Source organism: Chanos chanos, chromosome 8, assembly GCF_902362185.1.
Source record: "Chanos chanos chromosome 8, fChaCha1.1, whole genome shotgun sequence".
Lineage (NCBI taxonomy): Eukaryota > Metazoa > Chordata > Actinopteri > Gonorynchiformes > Chanidae > Chanos > Chanos chanos.
The window spans coordinates 33,598,166-33,613,594 of NC_044502.1; the positions used below are offsets into that span (position 1 = coordinate 33,598,166).

Below are 15,429 nucleotides of genomic sequence, written 5' to 3' on the forward strand. Positions count from 1 at the left end.
AGGGGCAAAAAAAAAAAGTTGTTTTGAATATGTATGTTGATGTGTGTTAATAACAGAGAGGAACGGACATGCCCAGAGGGTCCAATCAGAGATGTAACAGGATTAAAACAGGACACCTGCAGTGCCGGGACTGGGCACTTACGCTTTATTTGCATACAGAAAATCAGTAACATGATCAATGATTAGTGCATTTCAGATATTCTGACCCATCACTGACCATGTTAATACCTTTTTTTTTTTTTTTCTTCTCAAACTAAAAGTCAATTGCACGCCGTAATAGCTTATGCAAACCAGGCTTTTAGTCCTTAAATACAATGTAGCAGCGCTATGGTGTTTACACACACACACACGCACACACACACACACACACACACCCGGATTTGAATAACGAAGAGGCAGTGAGGGGCTGTAGAAGTTACGGTGAGGGGGGGACGGCTTTAGTGACAGCGTGTGGCAGGGAGCGGAGACGGGATCTCAGACGGAGTGGATGGTGTGACACTGGAATCCACAGGAATGCTCAGCCAATCATTTGTGTGTCATTGCTTGTTTGATGTGTTTCTTTTCAGATGTGGTCTTTGTCTTGGCGAATTGAAACATAGAAGGATGAAACAGAACAGAAATGAAACAGTAAAAAATCTATGTTCAGTTAGATTTGTCATCTCACAATTATGTTTTCAGAGCCCATTAAGAAAAGGCTCAGGAATAGAGTTTTAGACATGCTTATGATGTTGCGGTAAACCTTGTGGTAATTTACTGACATTTGTGTGTGTGTGTGTGTGTGTGTGTGTGTGTGTGTGTGTGTGTGCGCCATGTTCTTATGGCGCTGTGTGGACCAAATGTCCCCGTGAGGATCTGAATATCTGACAAGAGAAGACATTTTCCAGTGGGAAAACTGTTTTTTTTTTTTCCTTCAAAAACATATTTCTGTTATTGCTAAAACAAACCAAACAATAAAAGTCAAAATATTTCTTTGGATATGTTTAGGGTGAGGATTAGGGTTAATTTTAGGTTACAGGAAAATGGAAGTCGTCGGGAAGTCTCCGTTAAAAAAAAAAAACAGAGACACGTGTACGTGAGTTCCATATGAATACGCGTGTGTGCGTATGTGTGTGTTATACATACCGCAAATATATTTTTTCTCATGCTTGTCTTATACAGTATTATTAGGTATGATTGGAGAAGCCAGTGTGACCATGGCCTTGCTTTGCTCTGTGTGTGCTGCTGATCTTGTCTGGTTAACCTGTGTGTGTTCTGCGCTCTGTCTGCAGGTGGGCTTTTGTCATGAAGAAACACCTGAGCACACACCTACTGGGAAAGCATGGCCTGGGACGGCCCAAAGAGAGGTACTGTATCAGCTAAGGGAAAGGGTGGGGGTATTGTCAGCTCTGTTATACACACACACACATACACACACACACACACACACACACACAGGAACACCTGCACACGCGCACTCCATTTTCAATGTGTGACGGCGAACATTTTCAGCAACTTCCACCTGCCAGAATCAATTTGTAATGCTTTTATCAATCTCTTTTGTCATTTTTCTCACCGACTCCCTTTACAAATCTCTCTCTCTCTCTCTGTCTCTCTCTCTCGCTCTCTCTGTCTCTCTCTGATTGAAAAGATATGATGTTGTTTTAGCAGCGCTGGGTTTTTTTTTTTTTGCCCTGGCTGTCAGAGACACGGTAGGCCTGTCAATGCCCGTTGTGTCGGTGAGGAGATGAAGTTGTGAAGTTCTGCTGGCATGAGAGAATGAGACGTTAAAGAGCTCTCGGTCCGTCTCCGTCAGACTGCACCATCTCACAGCCTCGTCTGTCTCTCATTACACACCACTCATCTGAAAATTGATACTTCTGACAATATGCCGTATTAGATATGACAAGCAACGTTCAGATATTAATAAAACCAGCTTGCCATATGGTCTTTACAAACGCATACGCACACAGACACACGCACGCAGGCATGCATACACACACACGTTACAAACTTCTTACCTCCATCAGCTGTTCATCTGCATTACATTAAAGAAAAGGAAAAAAAACAAAACAAAAACATTTAACTTTGCAGTTGTATTCAATCACACATTTAATGAGAGTAATCAAACTTTGAGTTCTTGTAAAAAAAAAAAAAACATGCCTCAATACCTTGTGGTTAGTAGGTGTAAAACGCTTGTTTATTTTGAGATAGGGAGATTTTGAGTTGAAAGGCGATCACATTGCTTGAGTATGAGTAGATTGTGACACACACACCCCACACATATACATATGTCAATTTCTCATCCAAAAAAAATCATATGTAGATATTAAAGTGGGGAAATTGTTTTAAGACATGACAGTCTCACTGAAAAGCGTGTCAGTGATTTCCTTTATGATACACTATCTGTAAGTAAATGATGGACAGATCACAGAGAGGTGGAGATTAACAGCATATTTACACACACAACATGCTGAGGAGTGTATTAAGCTGTTGGCCTGGCTTCTGTACACATAAATGACCATGATAGGGGAGTATGAATAACGTGTCATTATTCATAGCTCTGTGTTTAGTCATATCTTTACCTCACTGTGAGAAGTCAACTGAAACTAACTGTCACAGCAGCCCTAAAAATCCATTTAGACATTACATTACATTCATATATATGGGTCCACACTCATGTAGGCACACTCGCAGGTACTTTTACTAAGTGGCTGAGCTATTTTCTTTTCTGTATTTCCCTCACACATACATCTTCGCACACACACTTACACACACTTACACACACTCTCAGACGTATTCTCATCAGACTCCGTCGACAGAGACCTATTCACGTCGGCCCTGGCCAAGCAGTTTGTTCTATTTCAACCTGTAAAACACAGTGTCATCATTTTTTCTGACAGTTCTTGAGACAGAATTCATCTCATCATTAATTAACCATCATATTTCCAACACAGCAGTGGTTAATTAGTGCAAGGGCACTGGGGAGGGCTGATTAAGTGGAACAAATCTGGGCAAATGTTGGAGAGAAGAGAGGGAAAAGGAGAGAGAGAGAAAGAGAGAGAGAGAGAGAGAGAGAGAGAGAGAGGAGAGGAGTGATTAGGTAGATATGTTGTAAAGGAGAAGAAAACAATGTTTTGTGTGTTTGTGTGTGTGTGTGCGTGTGTGTGTGTGTGTGTGTGTTTGAAAGTGCAAAATCCCTTACAAACGTAAGCCGTCCCTGTCCTGAAACTAAAGCATGTGTGAAAGTGATTACTGTTTTGGAAGCAGAGATGCACAGAAATGTGTTGCTGAGGAACAGAGATTATGCATGTTGGACTAGAACTGTAAATGAAAGAGAGAGAGAGAGAGAGAGAGAGAGAAGAAGAAGAAGAAGAAGAAGAAGAAGGAGAAGAGAAAGAAGGGATAGAAAGAAGCGTGTAGTATGCCTGTGGGTTTAGCCGGCTCTGACAGGTCTGTACCAGTGATTGATAACTGCACCAGTGTGAAACCCCAGAGCCCGAGTACAGAGCGGTAACTGGGGACAGGCAGAGAGCCGAGGAGACTGGTGTGGGATCTGGGGAGAGAGGGAGAGAGCTCGTAGGGCTGGTGGGGGAGGGGGTGGTGGGGGGGTGGCTGGGCAATTGCAAACATATGCTGGCTGGCAGACAGGGGAGAGATGGATGGCAACAGGACAGTGTCAGGGAGGCGGTTTCATCCTCGTCTCCACGGCCCTATTCACCTGGTATTTTTAGAACACTGGGGAGATCTGTTAGCCAAAAAGAGAAGGGTAGGAGGATAGACGGAGGGAGGGAGAGAGAGAGAGAGAGAGAGAGAGAGAGAGAGACTGGAGGAGGAGTGCTTCACTGAGGTGCTGTTGAGCTCCAGTTAGCTGGCTTGGTTGAGGGTCCTGTTGAACAGCGGTGCTTCTTGCAGTGGGGATTTGGACAGGGACGGAGGTAGAGAGATGACAGACTCAAGACCGGATGACTGGCTGTCAGCAAAGGATACTCCAAAACAATCCTCTCCACCCCCATTTTAAAGTGACACAACTGGGTCCCAATCTAACGCTGGACCACCCCCCACTGCAAGGCATCATGGGAGGAGAGGCGTGTGTGTGTGTGTGTGGGTGGGGGGGATGGGGGGCTGCATACCATGCACCTAAAGCAACACATTACAATGGGAGGTTTTCTGTCATGATTGACAGCGTTGGCCTTGTCTTAAATAAATGTAATTTAGGGCAATTTGAAAACAAACTACTTAAAGATGACAAAATAATGACTGACTTGTCCACGGTCTGTGTTTTCACAGGTAATTGCAAAAGGACCTAGCATTTATAATTTTGAGATAATGAACCATTTGAACTAATACACTCCACTTTCATTAAACAGAGATGTTCGACACCTATGCAAAACATATTTATTATACTATGAAAACTATCATGAGGAATAGCAAAAATGTTTTCCCATTTCTGCTGAATTGTAAAATAATAGAACTTAATGGCTGTGTGCCCCAAATTTCAACAGGAGCACCTGACAGTCATTAGCGTAAGAGATTTCAATTGCCTCCTCGGTACAATGTGTTCCTTGCAAATTTCCAGCGTAAAATAACAGACCTCTATCTTGACGGCTTCCACGTATGCAGCGCTTCCTGAGTTCTGTGCGCTAAAAACAGTGCCTGAAAACCCGACAAGCCTGCACGTGTAAATTAAGAGGAGAAAAACTGTGAGCTCTAATGTAACGTGGAAAGGCTTGCGTTCTGAGGGAGGATGTGTGTACAGAGCTGGAGATCTGTTTGTGGGTGTGTTACAGACGCTTACACACACACACACGCACACACGTGTTGCCACAGTGTCGCAGAGACCGTATGATCGTGCCAGCCACTGGTGGGAGCGGGCATCTGGTGTGGCAGCACCGGGCTCTTTCCCAGCATGCAGCGTGGCGTAGCCATATTGGGCTTTGTGCCGGGTGCCAGGGCTTGAACAGGCTGGAGGAGTTGACTAGGGAGCGGAAGAGTCCAATGCAAAAAAACAGCAGGGCAGCAATATGGACCACAGAGTGTGTGTGTGTGTGTGTGTAGATAGATGAATGTATCTGTGTGTGTGTGTGTGTGGGTGGGTGTCTGTGTGTGTGTTTGGGTGGGGGGGGCAGGGTAAAAAAAGAGAAGGGGGAAGAATCACTAGTACGGCTGTAGATTAGCCCTGAAGTCACTGGAAGAAATCCATGCTCTTAATTATTGATAATGCATCCTGCCTTTGTTCTCTCTCTCTCTCTCTCTCTCTCTCTCTCTCTCTCTCTCTCTTTCTCTTTCTCTCTTCCTCTCTCTCTCTCTCTCCCTCTTTCTCACTCCCTCACACCCTCTCGGCATCTCAGGAGTGAACTCTGTGTAGAGATAGCATCAGGCCAGGGCGATTGCTCTCCTCTCTAATGGAAGGATAAACTGGTGATGGACTGATGAGGGAGTTACAGACACCGGATCAGAGAGAAAACTCTCTCTCAGTCTCTCACAGACTTAAAGATTCAGCAGTTTTCTCCCTTACTGTTAAAGGAAAAGATCACGGCATTCAATTCTTCACTCCCCAGGTTCATCTCAACATCTGTGTTGCTCTTTTCTTTCCTTCAAGTGTTAGACACACTCCTGAACTGAACCGTTTAGTTCCAGATCTTTTGTAAGACCATGGCAGAGTAGGGGAAGAACACCTTAGTGTTGGATTCTGTTTTGTTTGTGTGTGTACCACAAGACATCCTTTTTAATATTTAATGGTGGATGGACCTCTCTCTTATTTTTTCAGTTGTTGTTGTTCCAGAATGAGGGATCATGCTAATATTGCTGTTAAAATTAAACGATAATTGAAATTTGTTAGCTTAAAAACCATTGCAGTCTATTAAATTTTGATTACTGGAAAATTAGGTGCATTAAGTTTTTATGGGCTGGCCCATGTAATTTCTGAGCAAGTTTTTATGTACTACTGGGACATAGCGTGTGCAAGAGGGTTTATGTATTTGTGTATGTGTGTGTGTGTGTGTGTGTGTGTGTGCATCTGTGCGTGTGTGTGTCTGTGTGTACGTGTGTGCATTTGTGTATGTTTGTGTGTGTGTATGTGTGTGTGTGTGTGTGTGTGTGTGTGTGTGCGTGTGCCTGTTAGTCCTAGTGAGAAAGAGAGAGATGCTTAACACAGGTCTCATTCTAAGCAAAATGTAATTTAAGCTGAAGGAAAAATTTGAGCAATGACATGAATCGTCTCTGAGTTTTTAGAATTATGACTGTATTTCGAGCCATGCTCGTGTCTGCCGGCCTTACTGAGCGTAGAGAAGTGTGTTTCATTGAGAAGGATGTTTGGACAAAATTTTCCTCAGCATAGTCTTTCTGGAGTCTCCTGTTGTTAACTTGACTTTTGGACATTGAATGATGTCACCCACAGCTGAAACTCCTTATGGCAGGAGTGTGATGAGGAACAGTGTCTTACTGCGTGTGAGGAGAATAAGAAACTGTCCTTCTTCGCACACCTAATATAAGTAGAGGTGTGATGAAGAAGGAGGGTAGGGTGGGGCATGTTAAAGAGTTGTTCTGATACATGACATGCCATTCGTCTTTAGAGGAAAAATCCATTAGTAAACAGAAGAGTAAACAAATATGTGGTTAGGTCCAGTCATGTAGAATTATGAATACAAATCAATCCAGCTGCTGGAAGAACCCAGTACAAATACACCAAATTGCCCATATGTTTTGTCTAGACTCTGATCTTCCGAGTGCCAAAACACCCATTATTTTCACTTTCCAATGATTTCAAAAAAAAAAAAAAAAAATTCTCTCTAAAATGTTATTGTCTTACAAAATAATCGCACAAAAATAGAGTTCTTCTCTGCCACGATCCCCTTAGCCTTGTTCACCGGGGGTCTAAAACCTGGCATCCTGACAACCTACCTTGTGATAATGTCCATAGTAAAATGTGTTACACAAGTGAAAATGAAAAGAAAATCATTTTTATATTGGTAGATCTGATCGTACAAGGCAGATACTCACTTGAAAATAATTGAATTTCACCCGACCGGATCATTCATATTCTGGAATCTTCCAAAAGTAGCTGTTTTCATTGGGGCTCTATTGAAACATCAGCCTGCCATTGCAAGAATGCATGTTGCCAGGCATCGCTAATGAAGCAATTAATCAATGAATTAGTTAAGCGCTGATTAAATTAAGAGGAGCAGTATGGTGGAGCAGGAGTGAAGGATGTAACTTGGAGACGTGATTAGCAGAAATCAGTAACAGACACGATCTATAATACCCATCTCATTTCAATTCACTGGTGCTTTTTTTAACTTTCCGTGCATATTTTTTCATTTAGCTAATTGTCAGTTGAAATATATATTATATTTATTGTCACTTCGGTATGGATAAATGTTATTGTCACTTCGGTATGGATAAATGTGTGTGTGCGTCTTTGTGTTCATCTATGTGTGTGTGTGTGTGTGTGTGTGTGTGTGTGTGTGTGCGCGTGTGTGTGTGTGCAACTTAAAGTCATTAAACTTTTAGGAGCTGTGAGGTTATGGCTGAAGAAACTCAGTAACCCTTTTACTTTTGATACACACTCCAAAAACAAAATCAATATTTGATGTTCCTCTCGGTGACACTTGTGTGACACTTTGCTGACTGTAGGGTGTGGAGTGTGTGTGTGGGTGTATGTGTAGATGGATGTGTGGTGAGAGGAGGGGCGGTGAGAGAGAACTGTACCTGTGTAATTAGAGTTTATGGACTCGTGTGTGTGTGTGTGTGTGTGTGTGCTCGTGCGTGCGTTCTGGTTTCTGGGTGTGTGGCAGTCTACGTGCATGTGTGGGTTTTTCCTGCGTTCTAGCTCAAGGTTGAAGTCCAATAATAGATATGTCATCATCAACTATGCCAGGGTGCTTCAGCAGAGTATCAAATCATCTCTAAGTTTTCTTTTCCAGAAAGCCAGTAAAGGGGAAAAAAAAAAGAAAAGAGGGGGGGAAAAAAGCCAGAGCCGAAACGTAAAAGGGTCTCCTTGATTATGTGACATCCTCCGGAAGGCTGGGAGAGTTGTTTCCTACATTACTAAGGGGGGAAAAAAAACCCTTTTCACTATTGAGAATGTCACTCTCAATTTAGGCTAACGGTAAGCATGCACAGGCCTCCTGGTTATTCTCCCCCCCCACCCCCACTGCCCACTGCAGCCCCTCCTTGCAGATCGCCGTGGTGACAGTTTGATTAGATCATCAATCGTGGCTGTTAACAGCGGTTTTTCCTGCGCACCTGGGCAGCCAGGTCACAGCTGGCCCTGAGCTGCCGCTGTCCCCTGACCCGTGTGTGTTGTGTGTGTGGTGTGTGTGTGTGTGTGTGTGTGTGAGTGTGTGTGTGTGCGCGCACGAGCGTGCGCGTACATGTATGAATTTCCGACCTGCTACACAATTCCAACGGTCATTCCCATTAGAACCAAGTAATCAACTTTTTTTCCCCCCTCCCTATAACTACATGCTCTCTGTTTTTTTCTTCTCTGTGTTTAGACCCATAAAGTTTGACTTACCTCCCCTGAGATTTAAACTAACACTGTTTTCCTCTGGTACGTATATTATTACATCAAAATGAGTCACAATGTAATACAGTTGCAGTTAGCGATTAAACATAGTCTGGGACTTTCTTCAGCAAGTTAAAATATTCCACTACTGCAAATCTCCCTCTACTGAGTGCCCCGCCCTCTGGTGATGTCACAGTCACGTGACTAACATTTCAACCTGCGTTCCAAATAGACGTTAATATCTCTCTTTCCCTCTTCAGTCCGAGTGTACGCCATATTTGTGGACCAAGTGGCGTCTTTTGGACTTGGCCGTGTTTACACTTTTTTATGATAGATGAAGAGGTTGACTCAGGATAGTTAGCGATAGTTTGTGAGGCTCAGAAACACAGTATTTTCATGAAAATGTCTGTTCCCTCTCCCGATCATCCGAGTATTTGATTGAATTCTCGGATTAACAATGACAGCACAAAGTGTTTGCCTGGTTCCAGCTCCTCAGGTGTTGGCTGATTAAATAGGCATCCACAGCCTTTTCATAACAGAGTAGCACCATATGGCCATACCTCGCCCCCGCCTTCTCTCTTCTTCCTCCACACACACACACACACATACACACGCACACACACACACACGCACACGTGCACAGGCGTATGGTCAGGGTGTGTGCAGAATAGCTTTCTGTGAGCTACATTTTAGGAGGTATCTGTGGTGGTATCCATCCTATGCCTATTCATCATTAATGGCCCTTAATGTGGAGCTGATGTCTTACCATTATATACCAGCCTGAATTCTGCTGCAAATTAGATGCTGATAGTCACACTTGGTGTTCAAAGAGCCGGATTTACAGCCTTTTAATGTGCAAATACACCAGTTTAGTTCAAGATCACAAACATGTTGACTGATTGGTTAAAATATTTGAAATGCCGTTACATATCGATTTTGGTAGGCACACGTGAATAATCGTAATAACACGTTCAAATAAATAAATAAAAAGTAACATGTGAATCCACATAGCACAATTTATCTTTTGTCCGTTGCCTTTGGCAAATAAAAATACCACCGCATTATCTGTCCTTTCCATAGAAATTCATGTCAGTGATGGAACTAGCCAGAAGCCAACAACAAACAAACAAACAAAGAGAAGCGCTGGACATGGCGTTTGAACGTCCGTAATCGTTGCTCTCATTGTATTTTCGTCTTTGCTCTAGAATAGGGGTTTTTTTGGGGGGGGGGGGCTGCTGAGTTGAGTCGACGAGCGTTATGGGGCTTTTGTAGTGATTATTAATGGCCGTTCCACGTTAACCTCGGCACACTCATAAACTCAACAATGGCCCAAAATCACCTGAGTGATGAGGAGAACAGAAGAGGGCCGAGGCGTGGCCGCCCCATCCTACCGCCACTACAGCCTCCTGACCAAGATTAATGAACCTCCGATTGGTTTTAATTAGTACAGCTGTGGTCATCCATTATAGATCCCTCCCCCTCCATCCTCCCCCCCCCCCCCCCCCCCCCCAATACAAATATTGTTATATTTGGGCAAATTCTTGATTTATTCCATTGTGGTGGCCGGCAGATTTAGATGAATGGCTTCCCATCACGGCCAGTAGTCGGAGATGAGAAGAAGGGAGGGTGGAGGAGGAAAGGGAGGGCAGTGAGAAGGGGGAAGGGGGTAGATGGGTTAAGTTCAACTGCTCCGAGTGGTCTCATTAAACAGAATATAATTGTACTTTGGAGTGGAGCTCAACTCACTTGGCGTCACGTTCATAAGTTTGGATATTTAATGGTGCTGTGTCGTGTGTGTGATGGAGACATTTAGAACGGACAGACAGAGGATTCTAGCAGAGCACGTAGGTGCTGTGTTAGGAGGTTAAAGAAGTGCCGTGAGATGGAAAGACAGATAAACATGAGAGGAGTGGATACGCTATAAGGATGTGTTTGTCATTGGCCTACGTTGGGAGACCGACACACAAACATACATACATATGGGCAAATATACTTTTGTGTGGTGTTTTGACTTTCCAAGTTTAGCATGAAGGATTCCGTTACACATGTCTGACACGAGTAAACAATGAGTAAACACAAACAATTCAATCATACATTTTTAAAGAGTTTTTAAAGAGTTTTCAGTAGTTAGTGATGTAGAGCTTTTGGGCGATTTGTTTAAATGCTGTACTTAAAAGTTCTTCTGTCTCTTCGTAACGATCTCTCTGTGCAACTACGATAAATCTGAAAGGAAAGAACGTGAAACGTTTTGTCTCTCCTTCCCTGTGGTGTCCCTCCAGCAGGTGTTGGGGACCTTGGGCAAACAAACACACATTGTCCCTGTGTTAATTAATGACAATAAGAAGAACAGAAGCGCAGCGTGGGCCTTAAGACAGAAAATGTAGTCAACCTTAACGCACACAATATTTGACACAATCCCTAAAGCCAGAAAACAGAAAACTCCAAAGTTTTGTTTTTCTGGTTCATGTTGCTCTGTCTGTATCAGGCGTTCTGTGTGTCTCATACCAAAATTCAGTTGTTTCAGTCCGGTTGTCTGGAAAGTAGTCGGAAACAATAAAAATCGATTCGTTTGGAGGAGAGACTGTCTCGTTTGTGTCAGAAGTTTTCAGTGTTTTCTCTTATGTGGTATTCTCATATTGAAATCTGGAAAACTTTGCCTTTCTCCCAGTCCTTTACTGCTGACTGAAGGCAGCGTGTTGTGGGTCATGGGCACGCAGAATAAATGCTGATTGTAGGTGTGTAATTGTGGTGTGTTCTGTAGTGTAATCCCAGGGAAGTGTCTCTAAAGTAGTGATGTTTATATCTGTTTCATATTCTGGTCCTCTTCTCACAGAAAAATCTATAGCTCTGTTGGTCATGGTCTCCAGCCAATTTTGTAGTGTGGTCGCACGGCAGCCATTTGCCCTTTGACTCTACTGTGGGGCAAAAAGCGCTGTGAATTTTTCATTGAATGTACCCTCCTCCTCCTCCTCCCAAGACACACACACACACACACACACACACACACACACAATTTCACACAGTTAAACAGCACAAAACAGAAATAATGTTTTAAATGCAATCATTGTCAGGCCCCAACAATGTCATTTATCAAGGGAGCGTTTGGGACTGTATAATAAGTTCCACATTATTAATACAATTTTTCATCCTGTGTCAGACGGATCTGATTTATGGCCTGTGTGTGATCTAAGGTGATCATTGAATTAGAATTCCAGTAATAAGAGAGAAAGAGAGAGGACCATGCCTAGGCCTCTGCCTACACAGACCAAACACACATGCACACACACACACACACACACACACATACATACATACATACATAGCTTCAGTGACACACCACATACATGCCCCCCAATACACACACCCACACACACACATGGAGAAAGAGAGAGAGAGACACACACACAAATGCTCACATACACACACATTTCTCTCTCTCTCTTCGATTTACCAATTTTCTAAACAACCGTGGGCTACAGTGGAGGAGCCTTCCTAATTTGCAAAACGAGGCAAAAAAAGAGAGAGAGAGAGAGAGAGAGAGAGAAAGGAGGCATGTTAATTAGATCAAGGGTAAAGCTCATTATTTTAAAATGGTATTGAGCCCAAAGTAAACATGTGCGCGGCCTCACGCCGTCGTAATGTGGAGGGATAGGGCGCCGTTCAGGGCCAAATGATTTACAACAGCCCGCTCTTTGATGTATAGACTTTACCTTTTATTAAGTGAGCGTCGTCACGGTGACCGCTTCAGTAATTTCCCTCTGTGTGTAATCAAAATCCATATTCCAGCTCTGAGCTCTAGTCCCTTTTCACATCTCACATTCAGCAAATCTCACCCCCCCCCATTACAACAGGGATATGTGTTGCTTGTTTAGCAGAGAAATAAAAAAAAAAGTACCACCACAATAATCGGTAGGTCTACCGTGTTAACGAAACGGGTTATGGGTAAAAGCGTCTGGATATGGAACGAACTGTCCGTAAATAGTAAACCTTTTGTAATATTGCCCTCCCTTTTTCTTATACATTTACCTCTGTCCTGGGAACTCTTTATATCACATCCTAGATTTGATTTGCCCTGAAAGTGAGTTTCTTTTTTTTTTTCTCATTGTGTTCTTGTGGTTTTTAATCACAAGACTGAAGACTGTAACTTCTTAAACAGGGTAAATGAGGGTAAACTCTGTCACCGTCCAACGGTAATACACACAATCACACACACACACACTCACTCACTCACTTTCTCTCTCTCTGTCTCTCTCTCTTTCTCTTTCTCTCTCTCTCTCTCTCTCTCTTCAAAGAATCCACCTTCATATATTTTTAAAGGATGATACACTTATTGTAGTGTTTTTCATCGTCGTGTTGTACCTGAGAGCGCAAAGTAGCGACAAAAAACAGGAGCATTTTTGCCTTTGTGGAAGTGCTGGCAGGTGAGATTAATGAAATTCTGGTGCTGTAATGTGATTTACGATGCACTAATGTGGTCTGATATTAGAGAGATAGGGAGAGAGAGTGAGAGAGAGAGAGAGAGAGAGAGAGAGAGAGAGAGAGAGAAAGAAAGAAAGAAAGAAAGAAAGAGAGAGAGAGGTGGTATCTTAGCCTGCTCTTGTGTTCGAGCCTCAATCCTGATAAAGAGCATCCTGCCTCAAACACCACCATTGTGAGTTATTATCACTTACATTCATTTCGATAGTAACTCTTTCTCATGTAATTTAGTGCCTGCAATATATAAATATGGAAATACTGTACAATTTTGATAGCACATTTCTTGTAAGGTACATTAAATACCCCCAAAAAGAAAAAAAAAAAAGGTTTGAGCCAAAAGCGTCTGCCAAATGCTGTTCATGCAATTGGAGTGTGACCTTTTGACCTGTTTTGGTCACACAAATCAGACACTGGGTGGAGTAAGGCCTCTTGTTACCCCCTCAACTCATGCTTGATTTGCAATTTCTGATTTAATCTGATCCATTAAACTCATAAATGAATTGAGTTTTAGCAGCTGGGCCTCTGCTCCTCTACTCCTTCTCTCTCTCTCTCTCTCTCTCTCTCTCTCTCTCTCTCTCCCTCTCCCTCTCTCTCCTTACCCAGGGAGTGAATAGAAGAATGCTCAGCAACAAAAAAAAAAATGACCTTCATCGCTGGACTTCATTCTCACACACTGCAGAACTGAAAACGTGTAGGAGGTTGAGCTGGTTTGTGTATATTTGTTCATGTTGGCTAGACTGAACGATGGCCCGTAATAAAAACAAGCAATAACAGAGACCACCTCGCTGGGACCTGCACTTTTTACACCGCCTCACCGTCCCACGGCAACACCCCCCCCCTCTCAAACCCCCCACCTCCCCACCCTCCTCTCCCCAAACCGCCAATAACTTATGGGTAACATAACAGTCCTACAATACTGAGATAGCATCTCCTGATTGTCAGGGAGCTGGCTTATTCACTGTGCTTTCATCAGCGCTCACTGACTTTATTAAATTGACTGTTTGTATATGCCCTACAGCAGGATAAATAGCCTTTTATCTCATATGTGTCAAATTTTATTTATTTATTTCATATATATGTTTGTTTCATTATCTCCCCTTTTCTTATGGGATAAATTTAGATTCAGTACCTTCGCAGGCTGCGTTCTGCTTTATAATGTCGTCCGCGGTGCTAGCTTTTGCTAGTTTCTGCGTGTTTGTTTATTTTGTTCAAAATGGCTATTACAACATGGGTTTTTTGAGGGGGGGGGGGGCTTTTCTGATCTCGTTCTGGTCGGCCGTGTTTTTCTTTCTTTCTTGTTTTCTCTTTTTTCTTCCTTCCTTTTCCCTCTCTTCAGATTTTGCTGCTTAAGTTCTTCATAGGCTTGTATGTTTTTGCATATCCACTCTAGCAGTTGGAAAGTTATTAGTAGCTTGTTGCTAATACCAGACGGGACCTAAGCCTGAGTCCTCGTCCTTTAAACTTTCCGACTCTTTATGAGGCTGTGAGGTTGAGCTTTGATGATGTGAGCGGTGCGCTGGTGGTATTTTGAAGCTCCAGACAACACAAACAGCCAACAGAGAGAATGATGTGAGGACAGAAAGAGATAAACAGAGAGATTAAGGGACAAAACATGAGAGAAAGCAACAGAGTAAATTTGAACAAAGAAAAGAAAGAAGGAGGGAAGAGAGACAGAGAGAGGGAGAGAGAGAGAGAGAGAGTGCTGATGGACAATAGCCCGATTCGGCCTGTCCAAACATGTATTCAGTATTTCTCTCCCTCTAGGAAGACTGTCTTCCGTTCCTAGTGTTTTACATATGAAAATACTGTTCTGACAGCTGCACATGAAATACACACACACACACATGCATGCTCCGTGTATCCTGGTCTCCGTCAGTGAGTAAACTGCACACAGGTCTTTGAAGCTTTGTGTCGGTGTTTGTTATGCTGGAGGCCAGACCGGCTTTTTCTCCTGTCTCCTCGCTGATGCTCTCCACTCTGTGAATCACAGCCGAGCCGCTGATGTCTATGTCTCCGTTCTGTGCCTCCCCTTTCTCTCTCTCTCTCTTTCTCTCTCTCTCTCTCTCTCTCTCTTTCTCTCTGTGTGTCTCTGTATCTGACTTTCTGACTTTTTGTTTGTCTGTTTGTCTCTCAATGTGAAAGGTCACCTCTACAGAATGAACAGGGGGAGGGTGCCTTTGTGGTCGTGTGGATGTGTGAAGGACAGCTTAACCTCTATATCTGTTCAAAGACTTCGCCTATGGTCTCACTCAAGTGGCCACATGCCCTGGTCACATTACTCACAAAGGCCCACCGCCTGACCTTGGCTCAAAGCACCTGTTAGTTTAGTTGTATTTGATTATGCAGCATGGTGGCCTTTTCCTAAACACACGCGCGCGCGCACACACACACACACACACAAACACACACACACACACACACACACGCACACACACACACACACAGAGTACGTGGACCCAGCAAAAACC

The 15,429-nt window shown here is 43.3% G+C and overlaps 1 protein-coding gene across 1 annotated transcript in view; it reads left to right on the forward strand.

Annotated features, from left to right (window-relative positions):
- Nucleotides 1-15,429, forward strand: part of znf407 (zinc finger protein 407) — a 95,374-nt gene that overhangs the window by 43,900 nt on the left and 36,045 nt on the right. The window contains exon 4 of the mRNA XM_030783128.1: nt 1,269-1,343. Within this exon, the coding sequence (XP_030638988.1) occupies nt 1,269-1,343 (75 nt within the window). The remainder of the gene's footprint in view (nt 1-1,268; nt 1,344-15,429) is intronic.